The sequence below is a fragment of the Strongyloides ratti genome, assembly GCF_001040885.1.
Source record: "Strongyloides ratti genome assembly S_ratti_ED321, chromosome : 2".
Lineage (NCBI taxonomy): Eukaryota > Metazoa > Nematoda > Chromadorea > Rhabditida > Strongyloididae > Strongyloides > Strongyloides ratti.
The window spans coordinates 3805963-3821463 of NC_037308.1; the positions used below are offsets into that span (position 1 = coordinate 3805963).

Sequence of the window (15501 nt, forward strand, 5' to 3'; positions counted from 1 at the left end):
TCATTTTAAATTTAAAATATTATGACAAAAAAAAAAGACATAGAAGTATCAAGAATATATGAACGGGTTATTTTTAAATGTACAGAAAAAAAAAAATGAACAATAATTTTGCACATAAATTAAAATTGAATCTTGACCACTACATTAGTGTTTCATTTAAAAAAGTATTAAAAATTATTTTTTAATTTTTTTTTTTTTTATTTTCATACATCAATTATGTTTATTTAAAAAGAATATTTATATTTAGTAATAAAACACTTATTATATATAATTGAAAAATATTAAATTTTATGAAATATATTATTTGTTTATTTAAATTAAATTTATATTTAACATAAGTGTAGATTTATTTTAGTTAAATTTATTTTCAAGTATATTTTTTTATTAGAAAATAATAATTTAACATAATATTATAAAAAAAAAATGAAATAGTTTTAGATAAAAATTTTAGGGATGTTAAAAGTTTTGGGTAAAAGAATATTTAATGAGATGGAAAAAATTGGCTTAAAATTAATTGACCTTGTTTAAGAAAATAAGTTTATTTAATTTATAAACATTTTATTAAAAAGTTTTGACATTATGTTATATTTTTTTTTAGAAATGTAATTTGTCAAATAATTAAATTTTTAGGTAAATTAATTATTTCCAAATTACGGATCTAATTTGGTATATATTTGTAGGTTGATGAAAATATTAACAAAATGTATGAACTTTTTTAATTCAATAAATTTGTCATTAAAATATCAAAAATTATTTATACTATAATAAATTCCAAAGATAAATAAACAATGATTATATTAAAAGATTAAGTACTTTTATTATTTACATCCTTTTCTTTTAATCTATACTTATAATATAAAGAAGATCTAAAAAAAAAAGCCGAAAACAATGACATAAAAAAGTTTTCAAGAATCTACTTTATGGATCTTGGTAGATCATTATTATGTAAATAGTCAAAACTTATTATTATAAGTGAAATATTTTTTTGTTTCATTAACTACTCTTTATTAAGATACACACTTCAACAGGTAACAGGAAATATAATTACAAGCATATTAACAATCTTTTAAAAGTATAAGAGATGAACAAGGTAAACATTAAATTGTAGATAAGGTTAAAAAAAAAAAAGGTGTAAAGTGGATTTGTTGATTTATGCTTCTGTAAGAAGATATGTACTTATTATTATGTTTAACAATATACAAAATTAGTTAAAACAATGAAAATACAATTTAATTTATCTTTGTTTAATTACATATAATTCATCACGAGATAATGGGAAATGATATTTATACTAATTTTAACTTTTGTTTAACAGATTCAATTTCTTTTAATTATCATTTTTTTTTATAACTTAAATTTACATTGTTATTTTAGAGTTTATTTATTAAAAATAACGTTGATTGATAAAGTTTAAATTAAATCAAATGTAATAATATCCTCTTTATAGAAATAGAAGGATATAATAATCACTTGAAAGTCAATTAAAATAAAGATTTTAAAATGTTATGATTATAAAAACAATTATAAGATTCTAACTATTTTACTCAACAACAATAACCAATTACCTTCTGTAGGTCCTTCTTTCCACCCCAACACTTTTATTACATAACAGATAATCTATTAGTTATTTATTATTAATTACAAGTTCTTTTTAAAATTTAATCATAAAGTCATAATTCAAAAAGCTTATCTTTTCTTAATCCTTATAAATGTTAATTGAAGATACATATTGTAATAATATATATTATATCATAACTTATTTAAATATATTAACTTAAATTTAGAAAAAAGAATAAAATGTATGATAAATGTTTCTTAAGCATCTGATAATTGAAAAATTTTTCATAAACATTATTATAATTTTAATCTTAACTACCATAAAACAACTTGACAAATGATAACACATATTATTTCAATGATTCTTTACATTATAAATCCTCTTCAAAATCAATTTATTTTAACTAACAAAATAATATTTCAAGAATAAACTTATAAATTTACATATTTGTATTATTATTTATAAAATTTATTCTTAATATTAATATATATTATTACAGTACCCCGTATAATATATATTATTTTTTTAATATAATACTTTCTCTTACATTTTTCTAAATTAAATTTTAAATCACATAACTGTTTAAATGATATATATATATATATATTGCTTGTACAGGAATATATAAATTTAGTTATAATTGCTTCTTTATCTATCACATATATATATATATAATATCCACTTATATTTACTATTTCTTTAACAAGCTAAAAACTTTTTTATATATCCCTCCTCAATAAATACATATTAATATAATAATAATATTATTATTATATTATTATAATTCTCTCTATATCTAACATATTTTAAACCTAATATATATTTAGGGTGGAGTTAAGTAACATAAAAAGACTTTGACTTATATAAAAAAGTTATTATTATTTTAATTTTTGACACTTCCAATTGTAGTTTTTATTATTATACTATTAATAAAAAATTTTGTTACATTTTATTATCAAAATATTAATAAAATAATTAGTAAAAAAAAAAAAAAATAATAAAATGGAAACTATTTCTAATGCTAAAGATGAATTAATAATTTCTAATGGTATTTCACAAATAGATTTGCAAAAAATTCTTAAATTAAGGCAAGAAAAAAATCAAAGAACTCCTAAATGTGCTAGATGTAGAAATCATGGAGCTGTTTCTGTTCTTAAAGGTAATTTCTTTTTTTTTCTTAAATATATAATAATTAAACTTTAATATATATTATCTTTTTTTTTAGCACATAAAAGATTTTGCCCATACAAAGATTGTCAATGTGAAAAATGTATGTTGATTGCTGATAGGCAAAGAATTATGGCTGCACAGGTTGCCTTAAGAAGACAACAAAGTCAGGAAGAACAAGAAGCACGAGAATTAGGTGTCCTTCTTACATTAGCAAATTGTAATTTTTATTATTACCATTATTTTTTTTTCATTATATAATAATTTTTTTTTAGCAAATGATCTTATAAGACAAGTTAGAAAACGGTCATCATCTCCGATACCAATAGAATCAGGTGGTGGAAAAATAACTCGCCTTATATCACCATCCTCTTCACCAACATCATTATCAATACCAACATCTACAACACTTCAAAACGTAACTAATAACAATTGTAAGTAATTTATAACATTTTTAAAATAATAACAATCACTAATGTGTCATCTAAAATTGCAACTTCCAATCACCTTTTACCTCTCTTACTACATCTCGTATTTCATAATAATTATATTCACTTATCATATCCATTAAATACTCTTTCTCTTTATCTATCTTATTTACCTTTATTTACACTTAATACTACAACTTATTCCTAACACCTGATGACAATAATGAATAAATAAAAGTATCATTTTAGCTTTTGACGTGAAAAGTATTTCTACATCTGGGATTGGTGGAAAAGAGGAAAAGAAACAATCACCAAATAATCATCTTCAAGGATTCTCATCAAATGGTACCTCACTTAATCAACAATCATTTACTACAGAAATGTTAAATAATGGAACATCAATAACTCCACCAATGATAAATGGAAATGGAGTTGGGGGAATGATACAAAATAATCAAATACCATTTTTTAATACATCACATAACATTATACATCAAGGAAATTTTAATTCAGCAGTATATGGAAGAACACCATTAATGTCAAATAGTTTATTTCCACCTGTAACACAAGCATTTCCATTTATTAGAAATTCAACTACTTCATTTCCCATTTCATTACCTCAAAATTCACCCTTCCAATGTTTTACATCAAATCCATTATGGAATCTTTCACCAACAGTAACAGGAAATCAAAATTTTATGATCTCTCTTCTTTCAGGAAAACAGGGAATAGATAATATGAAGGCAATGGGAAATGTTTTGTCATTTGATAAAGAAAAATTGAGTCACGATGAGGCTGATGATGTAATTGTTAAAGAAGATAATGAAGATAAAAATTAAATAAAAATGTTTTTATTCCTTATTCTTGAAGTTTAAAAAAACAAACTAATTTGTATAATAATATATATATAGTATATAAAAATAAATCATTTTCTTAATTAACCTTTTATACATTCAAATCATTTTAATAAATGTAATAATATCATTTATCTAATTTTTTTTCATCTAGATAAATCTTACTTTTCACTTTTCTATTCCTAATTACCATGTGCTTTCTTAAAAATAAGAAAACTTTACCACTTTCAATATATTACAATTACATTTTATTATAGATAATAAAGAAAATTATTTTTAATATTATCATAAAAATATTTTTTAACATATTGTTGTTCTTATAGAAAGAAAGTATTCTGTTATTTTTTTTTTTAACTTATAAAATAACAAAAACAAACTATCTGTTTTTTAAAGAGATCTTTTAGATAGTTTAACTATTTCAATTAATATCTGAAAATACCAATTATTCATTTTAAATAAAAATAAAATTAATGGAAAAATTTTATTTTTTGAAACTGATATAAAAATTTTAATTATTTCTTTTTATCCTTTAATGGGAGTAAATTTTGTCTTAAATTTTTGAGATATAATAAACAACAATCATTCTAATCTTTTTATTTCTTATTTCTTTACTTTTTACTAAACTTCTAGTATAAATATATACCCTTAACAAAAAATCATCTGATATTCTTAAATAATTTTTCAATATATTAAAATTTATTATTAAATAATAAATTATAAAAATTAGTAAGATATTATTAATCATATGTTATTTCTATTTTTTTTTTTTGCTTTTTGATATTTCTTCTTATAGAATTAAAAAAAATATATCATTATTACATGATAAAAATTAAAAAAAAAAAAATTAGCATGTGATAGTCATGAGTAGATAAGAAAATATATTTCTATTAAACTTATGATCGGGATTTTAGTTGTACTTTTAATCGGTATCGAAAAAATAAATACCTATACATCATTTCCTTTTTAAAATATTTTTATGTTTATTTTAATAAATTTTTATATCTATAGATTTATTTTATCACCATAAAAAATATTGATAAATAAAGTACAAAAAAGGATAAAAAGTTAAAATATACATTTATATCTATCAATAACAAAACATTGAATATATATTACCAGTAATATGGCACATTATTATCACAGTAAAAAGTACTTTGCTCCAAAGAAAAAAGCGCGACAAGATTTATTATTTTTGATTTTCGTCCCTCAAAAAAATTTAGATATTATTTTTATGAATTTTATACTTAACTAAATCACTATACTCTATCAAATTTTGAAATTTATTATTTCAATAATATTGAAAACAAATTTCTTCTAATATTATATTTATTTTATATTTCCCCTTTTTTTTTTACTTATTAGTTAGCGATAATATGAGCTTGATATCATTTTATTATGGTATTATATAATACCATTAAAAAAAAAAATTTTTTTTTTCATGTGACTTGAAATATATATAGGATGCCATAATTACTATACTTATATGTATTTTTTATTGTTTACATATGATAAAAATTATTTACATTACTAAATATGCACAATATATTTAATTATTTACTAGTACTTTTAATTCTTTTGAGTTTTTCTCCATATTCTCTTTTTCTTTCTATTCATTCTTTACTTTTTACATTTCATATATATATAGAAAATTTTATTCAATATTTCACCATTTATTATAAAAATTTAAGCGGTCAAAAGTCTATTTTTTTTTATTTATCATTATTTCATTTATTGTTTAAATAACAGTATTATATTATTATCAGTTATATTTTAACAATCACATAAGACAACCCTTTCTTTTTTCGAATAATACTTATCTTATCAATATTTGATGAAGTATCATTTAAGAAATATATAATTAACTATTTAGTGATAGTCTTAAATATCCTAAATATATAAATATGAAATAATAAGGGGAGAGATATGTATTATACACATTTAAAATTATTATCTATTGTATTATATATTATTATAGATAGTAATATTCGTATTTTTCTCTGAAAATAAAATTGACAAGTAGTTTTAAATCATTATCTCTTCATTGACATTTATTAATTTTTCTATATCATTATATATCTACATTTTTAAAATATTTATAGTTTTATTAAGAATTTAAACATTTTTACCCGTTAAACGTCATCAAAATATTTTCATTTTCTTCCAATATTTTTAAACATTAAATATACTGGAGAAAACTAGAAAATTCGGATGGCGCATGACGCGCTCAAAATGAATCGGTAAAAGTGAATTGTAAAACCCTATTTTCATAATAAAGCGTGACGCTTCATTGTTAATATAAAATATTAGACAAATTATTTTTATAATTGCCATAACAACTAATTAAATATTCTTTAAACTTTATAATATAATACTTGCAATAATGTTGATGTTTTATTTAACTTTTTTTTTTTTTCTTTTGACCTAATATAATTTTTATATTTATATTATTATTTTAAAATAAATAAATATGTCTGAAATATAAATGTTTGTAATAAAATTTCTTTTTCTAAACATTTCTCCTATATTTAAAGCAATAAATTAACCCTTTTCTTTTCCATTATATCTAGAAAAATTTGAGATTAAAATAAAACATATATTTTGTATATTTATATATATGTATATAAAGTGAGAGAGAAAACGGAAACGTATATTATATAAAAAAATTTTTTTATTATTTCCTTTACTTTTCTTATTTATTTTAAAGCTTCTACATCTTGAATATATAGAAAAAAAAAGTGAAATTTTTTTTAAAATGTTATATAATATTATTTTGAATAAACTTGCTAACCTTTATATTAAAATTTTTGTTAAATTAAATTATTTCTTTATAATTCTTTTTGTATTACTTTAAAGGTGAAATAATATATAAATAGATTCTTTAATCTATCGTTTTTGTTACTAGTAGGCCTTCGATGTCTTTGGAAGGTTCTCCAACAGTACCAGGAAAGGTAAAGTTATACTTTACCGTCTCTGTCCCAGGTGGAACAAAATCCTATGAAAAATTATTTGTAACCGGATCTGCAACAGATCTAGGTATATGGGATCCAAAGAAAGCTCTTGAGTTAACGCCATGCAGTGAAAAGTAATTTTATTGTTAATTTTTATTCTAATACAAATTTTCTCCAAAACTTCTAGTAATGAGGTATGGAAGGGTACCATTGCAACAAGTTTGAAAAAAGTTGAGTTCAGATATTTTATTGGTTATTATTTGGAAAGAAGTTGTGATCATAATATTGAAGAAGAAAAAACTCTTGTTATCAGTCAATGGGAAACATTTTTTAAACCTAGAGCTGTTATGTTACAGGTTGAATCAAATTTGAGGAATGGAGTTTGCCGTGAGAAAGTCAATGATGAATTTGGTTTTCATGCTGGTAGGAGTCGTATATCTCATGGTTGGCTTCATGATAAATATCATAATGAAATTTTACTAAGAATTGGTGGTAATCCTTTAAAATTTTTTAAAGGAAATAAAGTTGTAGAAGATACTTTTAGAATTAAGGTTACTCCATTAGATGTTAGATATAAAAGTTATGGTGAAGAATCTGATGATGATACAAATGGAGATGGAGAGAATAGTCAAGATAATAATATTAGAAGTTGTACATTACCTAGTTTCAGTGAAACAGATATAGCACCATTATCAAAAGAAAATCCTATTTATAAAAGACAACATGAGTATGGTGAAAAATTTAAAAAAGGTGTTGATTATTTTATGTTTCGTACACAATCTGTCTCTGTAGAATATCTTGGTTTTTGTATAGAAATATTTGTTGAAAGAATAAATAAGGAATCAGGATTACTTTATTATTCAAAAAAATGTACTGCCTTTGCCTTTCCATCCTCATTACCTGATACATCTGGTAAAACACAAATACCATTAATGAGTAAAAATGCTGAACCAATTGGAAAAATTGAAATTGACTACTTAGTTGTTAAACCACTTCAAGCAGAATCATTAATACATAGTTTAACTATGGAAAAAACATTTATTAGACATTGGAAAAAACGTAGTACTGTTGAAGTTGGTCATCGTGGTATGGGGGATTCTTATACTAAACATACAGCTGCCAGAGAAAATACCATTCATTCATTAAATTCAGCTGCCGAGAATGGTGCTGATATGGTTGAATTTGATGTTCAACTAACAAAAGATAAAAAAGCTGTAATTTTTCATGATTTCCATGTTTTAGTTTCAGTTGCTAAGAAGAATGGTAATAATATCAATACAGGTCAAGAATCATTGAAAGTAACAGATAGTAGAAGTAGTATAAATAGTGATGACAGTAGGAAAAGTTCTTCTAATGATTCACAAATTTCAATTTCAGAACAAGGGACAGATCTTTATGAATTGGCTGTTAAGGATCTTACATTACAACAATTAAAACTTTTACATTTAGACCATGTTAAACATAAAAGTATAAATTGGGATAAAGATAGTAGGGTAACTTCAAATTCTAATGAATGTCATACAAGGCATTCATTTCCAACATTAACAGAAGCATTATTAATGGTTGATAAAGGTGTTGGTTTTAACATTGAAGTTAAATATCCAATTATTCAAATTGATGGTGTTCATGAATGCTCAAATTATTTTGAAAGAAATGAATTTGTTGATGTTATATTAAGTGATGTCCTTGCATTTGCAGGTGATAGAAGAATTGTATTTTCAAGTTTTGATCCTGATACTTGTTTAATGATTTCATTAAAACAAAATAAATATCCTGTTCTTTTCTTATCAGTTGGAAATGATACAAAATATATGGTATATAAAGATGAAAGAACACATAGTTCTTTGAATGCTGTTCACTTTGTTGCTGGAACATCTTTATTGGGAGTTAATTTTCATAGTGAAGATGTATTAAAAGATCAAAGTAGTATTGAGGCTGCTAAAAATTATGGTTTAGTGGTATTTGTTTGGGGTGATGAATTAAATGACAAGAAACATGTTGAATACTTTAAAAAAGTTTTAAAAGTTGATGGAATTATATATGACAGAATAGGTTTAGGTGAAACAAGAAGAAATATTTTTACTGTTGAAAAAGAAATGAAAAAAGCTTTATTTGATAGAATAGTAAATGTTAGAATGGAACCTTCAGAAGAAAGTTCAAAATCTGGTGTAAAAAGTTTGCAAAAATTTTGTTCAATTACACTGGGTGATCCTATATATGATATTGATGAATATAAAAATTATAGAAAGCAACGTGCTTGTTCTCCAGATACCTTTCAACAACAAAAAGAATCAAAACCAAGAGAAGTAAAAGAGTATAGAGGAAGTAATAGTATATCTTATAGTAAACGAAAATTATCATATTCAAAAGAAATCGGTTAGATGAAAAGTTATGTTTATTATAATCAAAATGTCACTTAGAGTTGGATTGTAATTTAATTAATAAATATTATTTCACCTTTTTATACATGTACCACAAGATAAGGGACAATAATCCATTGCATTTTGCCTTGTATGATTCATATTACAAAGAGATCTTTTTGTTCCATTAATAATAGTATATGAAATACAAAGTGTATTAAATTTCTGTGAATCTGTTGTATCGAAACATTTGCTTTCATCACAATTACAACAAGATTTTTTACAATATTTCAACATAACGCCGGGTTTTTTTTCACAATCACCTTCTTTTGCCATTGTAGGACATTTCTATAAAAAAAAAATATAATATGTATGAAACAAACTTAATTTTATAGTATCGAAAAAAAATTATCATTTGATTATATCAAATATATGAACTTACTTCTAAATCATCTTCACAAGAACCTTCTTCAATAGTTCTACATTTATTATCTTTTAGAAAATTAATTCTCCTGCCAATTTTTTTCATCGGTACTCCTGGTTTAACAATTTTTTCATTGATCTCTTTTTTTTTATCTTTACATTTATATAAAATATTTAATTTATGCAAATCTCCTGGACTTAGAAATTTTCTTTGACCAATTTGATTAACATCAATACCTGGTACATTAATTTTAAATGAACGTTTAACTCCAGGTTCTATAGAAAAAGCCATTACATCATAATGCATTATTGAAAAAAAATCATATGGTCCAAGTAAATCTACACTTTCTTGGGAACGTTTATGAAAAAATGAAATTTTATCTTTTATAATATTTTCTTCAAGTACAGTTATAAAATTATCTCTATCAAAACGTGTATGTTCATGAAAAAATCCTATAGCATGAAATAGATAATGTAAAATTGTACCTTTTGTTGAAGAACAATTATTATTAAGTGATAATGTTTGCCCTTTATCAATCATTTCTCTTTGAAGGCCAACAAATGACCAACATGCTTTTTCACTTTTTTTTAATCGTATAAAATATTCATCTTCTGTTGTCTTTGGTCTAAATGTTAAACATGAATTTTCTTGAATTTCAATTATAGCATCAAGAAAATTTGTTACAAAATTTGTATCTACAAAAAAGAAAATATAAATAATAAAATATAATTATTTTAAGTTACCAAATTCACTGCTTATTTCATAAGGAATAACACCATTAGGCCATGTATTTCTTTCTTCACTATAATCAACAAAATATGCCTTGATAATATTAATATTTAATAAGATAAAATAAAAAATATGCCATATCATAATTTATAATAATTTTTATTTCATAGAAAAAATAATGGTAATAATAAATATAAGTTATAAAATAAAAGTCAAAAGTTTTCGTGTCATTTTAATAGTTATTAATCTCTCATAACTAAAATGTAAATAAAAATAATTATGAAAATTCAGGTTGAATTACCAGTTATTCTTGAATATATTATTTTTTGAACTCTTCTTAAACTTTATCTTTTTAATCTTTTACTTTTAATTTTGGATAATTTTAAGTGGTTGTTAAGAATAACAAACTTTGTTCTTAAGTATTCTTTGTGAAAAAATTATTTGTATCAATGATTTCTAAGAAAATATTAAGTTTATTTGTAAAGGTTTTTATTTGTATTCAAAATTAATTATTTATATTTAAATTAATTTTATTTTTTGATTAAACAAACATTAGTTTAAATCTACTTTTTTATTTGTAAATTATCATTATAAAATGTTCATATATATGTACTTTGAAATTGTATTTATTTTTGAGACAATGAAATCTTTACTTAAATATTGGTAAGCGAATAAAAATTTTTTTAATAAAAAAAAACTTGTCTACAGTTAAGCGAATTAGTAGTTTTTTTTTTAAAAAATGTTTTTGAGTAAATGAAAAAGTTTTTTTTTTTTTTTTGTTTATCTATTTAAACTATTACTTATGCTTCTTAAGATGAAAATAATTACAATATATAATCATATAAATCATTATAAAATTATCCGCTTTACAGTAAAATTACACCTATTTGCTTTGTTGTAACTTTATTCATTATTTTTAGAATATTTTAAATTTATTTATTTCTAGAATAAACAAATTTTTTAATTTTATTTTTAGCACAAAACTTAAATTATTACTTATTTCAATATTTTCTTTTCTTGATTTACCTTATTTTATTATTTTTATAAAAAAAAGTATTTTAATATTATTTTATGATAGCATTAAATGATAAACTTATTTGAAAAAATATTTCTTTGATGAAGGATTAATTAAAATAAAAAAAAGTAATTATGTAAGATAGATAAAGTTTTATAAAAAATGTATTTGATTGTTGTTAATATATCTGATAACAAGTGTCTAATAAGAAGAAAAAAAAGTTATTTTTTAAAAACTTTTAAAGATACAAATAAATACACTTTACATTTTATTTACACTTATTTACATTAAAAAAAACTCAAATTTTTAAAATATATTTTACTTATAATTAATATTAATAATTAATATAAAATTGTGTTATTTTCCAATATCACACCACATTCAAATATTTTTTGAAAAAAAATTTCTAACTACATTTATTTGTTAGAAGGTATATTTTTTGAACTCCAAAGAAAAATGCAATTGATTGCACCATTTATATATGTCAACCATGATTCCATTTGTGGTAATGTGTCAGCAGCAAACAAAATACGAATGGTTGATAATTTTTCTTTATCAAGTACTTCTACAAATAATTGCATTGTATTAGGAAAACATGCACTTTCATCATTAATATGTTCTACTTTGCCTTTGACAGATTCAAGATCAATAATTATTGCCGGTTGTTTTTTATCTTCTTCTTCAGGATACTTCCAGAATATCATATTTGATCCTTTAAGAACACACCAATATCTATTCCAAGAAGATAAATCTCCAACAAATTGATAAAGATTGAGAAATCCTTTATATTTCATAACTGATTCTTTTTCTGGAGTACAATTCATACTAATACGAATTGTTCCATCTAATGGTTGCTTCACTTCTTTTAATGTAAAATTCTTCTTATTAATATGAGATATATTAAAAGAGAGTCCTCCTATTTTGTGAAAACTTGGATTAATAATATTATTTGATGAAGATTTTAGTTGACGACTACTTGAAGATGGTGTTGAGTATGAAAATTTTTTAAATGGCGTAAAAGTTTTACTTTTAGTATCTTTACCATGCTTTGAATCTTTTTTTGAACGTAAACAAAAAATTTCCAATAAAGCAACGAAATCTGCAGGTATATTTTTAAGATTTATCTGAACAGAAAATTCTACATATCCATTTTTAATTCCAGTATCACTTGAAATTAATTGAGTATAAAGAATCTTGTCAGCAATTTTGAGTAAAACAATAAAGTAATATATATAAGGATCAGTTTTTTGATTAATATGTACATTAACAAATTCTTTGGAAAGTTTAATTATAATATTTGTTATGGTCAATGTTCCTCTAGGATCTCTGGAAAATGAATTTGCTCCACACGTTTTTATTTTTTCATATTCCATTGATAAAACTTTTTTCTTTTCATGAGCAATTAAAAGTGCACGCTGTGCATCAACTTCTTCACGGCTTCCTTTAAAAATATCATTTTCTCTACAATATAAAATTGCTCTTGAAGCCTGAGCTATTTGATCTTGTTGAACATGAATACCTTCTTTTAATTTTTTAATCTTTGCTTCAATATCAACAAACTCTTCACATATATCTTCATTATTATGGCTCCCGTTACTTATACCACTATATCCCGCTGAAGAAATTACATCTGATGATGCTAAATCAATATTATGTTTAACAACTTCTTCTATTTCTTTTGCTTTTTTTCTATAAAATGAAATACTGTGAACAAGTTGACGTTTTGGTGAATCTATTGGTAAATCAGTTTGAAATTGACGTCTTTCATTTAAACGATTTCGTGGAGTAGAAAACTTATTTAATTCTGTGTTAATATCTTCCATTAAATTTTTTGGTGTTTTACAATCAAATATAGGCGATGGTATAGATGATTCTTCAAGATGAACAAAATTAAAAACATCATTTATTATCTCATCTTCATGCCCTTTTTCAAATTCGCATTTATCAGATTTTGAAATTTCTGGAAGAGAATTTCCATTATCACTTATACATTCATTCAACAACTCTTTTTCATCCAAAAAATTATCCTGTGGAACCTCTTTATCATCGTTTTCTATTTTAGCTCCAGAAATAATATTTTCTTCCCACTTAGACTTTAAATTTTTAACAGAAGCAATTTCTGGTATTACAACTTCTGAATTTTTCATATCCACTTTACGTCTATTTCCATATAAAAGTGTTGGTGATAAAGCACCAGGTCTCAAAGATTTAACAGCAACTTTTCCATCAATGTATTTAACAGCTGATTGTTTACATGCTGTACGAAAATTCCTAGAAGTGGAATCAAATTCTTTTGCAATATCCATAGCCTTTCTATTTGTAATGATTGGAGAAAATTTAGTAATTGTATTTTCATTAGATCCGTTTAGTTTTTTCTCAGATTCATTAACTACATCTTTTGTATCAGCCACAGAAATCTGAGTAAAATCTCTCTCTACAGAAAGTATTTCATTATTCTTGACTTTTGATATATTTTCTAATTTGTTTAATTGCGGTGGTAACTAAAATTACAACAATAAATAATTATAGTGAATAAAATTAACATTTAATTTTTTAAAAATATTATTAAAAAAGAAAAAAAATAATAATTTACCTCATCCAAATTGTTTTTAACAAAAAAAAATTCTTCCTCTTCATCATTTGAACCTATTATTTCAAAAGAACTTTCAGTATTTTTAGAAATATTAACTAAATAATCTTTTTTATTTCTAGGAGCATGGCAAAATTCGTACTCAAAATTATTGTAAGCTTCAGCAATTACAGCAAATTTATTTGTTTTAGGAAGATCAACTGATGTCAAATCATCTTTTGTACAATTTTTTTGATCTAATGGCATCTTGTTTTCTTTGTCTAAAGATGAAGTACGGCGTGTGTTGACGGGACATCTTACAGGTGAATCATAACTGTCCATTTCTTCCTGTCTTATACGTACTTTTTCTAACAATTTCTAGAAAACCAATTAAAAAATTCTTAAAATAAAAAAATCTTACTTTTGCTAATGGTTCTGGAGAGTTTTCCATTTTTCTTTAATATAAGTATTAAAAAATTAATTTTAAAATAATTTTAAAATAAACAAAATTCCAAATAAAAAAATTTACAACACTCTTTGAATCCTTATATTCAAAAAAAAAAGAAAAATTTTAATGTAATTCTATCAGGAGAGTTACGTTGTCTTACAAAGAATTATCTTATCAGTGATTATTTCTAAAAGAAAAAGTTAACAATTCAACAAAAAACGAAAGAGACAAAGAACAATTTCATCATTCTTATATTTAATAAAAGTAATCACTTAAGTAATATTATTAAAAATTCATAGTAAAATGTTATACATAACTTATAAGGGTACTTTTCCAATTTGGTAGGACTATTTTCTAATTGACATTTTTTTTCAGCCTGGATATTGGTTAACTAACAGCATTTCTTTTTCCCGATGAACTCAACGAGGTTGTTGTAAAAAATGTTTCTACTTGTACTTTGCTGTTTCTTTTTTTTTAATCAGCACTCTTTCATTTCTTTTATTGAGAAAAACAATATGCTTCAACAAACTATTAATGTTTTTTTAGTTTTATAAGCTATTTCTAAAATAAAAAAAACTAGTTGGTTAAAAATAACTAATAAAATGTAAAACAGATGACCATAAAAGTTTATTTGATCAAAATATTACAAAAAATAATTATCATAATACAAAGATAGAGGTAATTATTTATTTTTATCTTTAAATTTAGAAGCTTGAAACCTGCTAATTTTTGCAGAATCTTTTAGGAAGTGATTTATGGATAATATCTCAACGTAAATCTAAAATCAGAATTTTAATATTATTAGTTTAGAGAAAATCCTTAAAACTTTTTATATGAAATTAAATTTTTTATTGTTGAAATATGAAAGATTTTTGAATTTTTATAAATACTTTTATAAATTGGGTTTTTTTTCTGAATCATTTATATCACCCTAAATTATATACCATTTTAGTGATTGTACTTATCTTTGTTTACTTTTCTTTTTTTTCTTTTATATATTT

At 22.5% G+C, this 15501-nt stretch overlaps 4 protein-coding genes across 4 annotated transcripts; 2 read left to right on the plus strand and 2 right to left on the minus strand.

Annotated features, from left to right (window-relative positions):
- Nucleotides 1–2560: 2560 nt before the first annotated feature.
- Nucleotides 2561–3992, plus strand: SRAE_2000121700 (Doublesex-Mab related 11E; the record flags this gene model as incomplete). The annotated part of the gene is made up of 4 exons (XM_024652143.1): nt 2561–2717; nt 2784–2945; nt 3001–3159; nt 3403–3992. 4 exons carry the CDS (start codon nt 2561–2563, stop codon nt 3990–3992), a joined length of 1068 nt encoding a protein of 355 aa, XP_024505749.1.
- A 2927-nt stretch (nt 3993–6919) lies between these two features.
- SRAE_2000121800 (Glycerophosphocholine phosphodiesterase GPCPD1) lies at nt 6920–9336 on the plus strand (the record flags this gene model as incomplete). Its single annotated transcript, XM_024652144.1, has 4 exons — nt 6920–7089; nt 7143–7447; nt 7487–8290; nt 8333–9336. 4 exons carry the CDS (start codon nt 6920–6922, stop codon nt 9334–9336), a joined length of 2283 nt encoding a protein of 760 aa, XP_024505750.1.
- Nucleotides 9337–9739: 403 nt separating this feature from the next.
- Nucleotides 9740–10612, minus strand: SRAE_2000121900 (Astacin-like metalloendopeptidase; the record flags this gene model as incomplete). The annotated part of the gene is made up of 2 exons (XM_024652145.1): nt 9740–10434; nt 10483–10612. 2 exons carry the CDS (start codon nt 10610–10612, stop codon nt 9740–9742), a joined length of 825 nt encoding a protein of 274 aa, XP_024505751.1.
- A 1287-nt stretch (nt 10613–11899) lies between these two features.
- SRAE_2000122000 (Actin-binding protein anillin) lies at nt 11900–14503 on the minus strand (the record flags this gene model as incomplete). The annotated part of the gene is made up of 3 exons (XM_024652146.1): nt 11900–13984; nt 14077–14430; nt 14474–14503. The coding sequence occupies 3 exons, from the start codon at nt 14501–14503 to the stop codon at nt 11900–11902; spliced, it is 2469 nt and encodes an 822-aa protein (XP_024505752.1).
- Nucleotides 14504–15501: the final 998 nt, after the last annotated feature.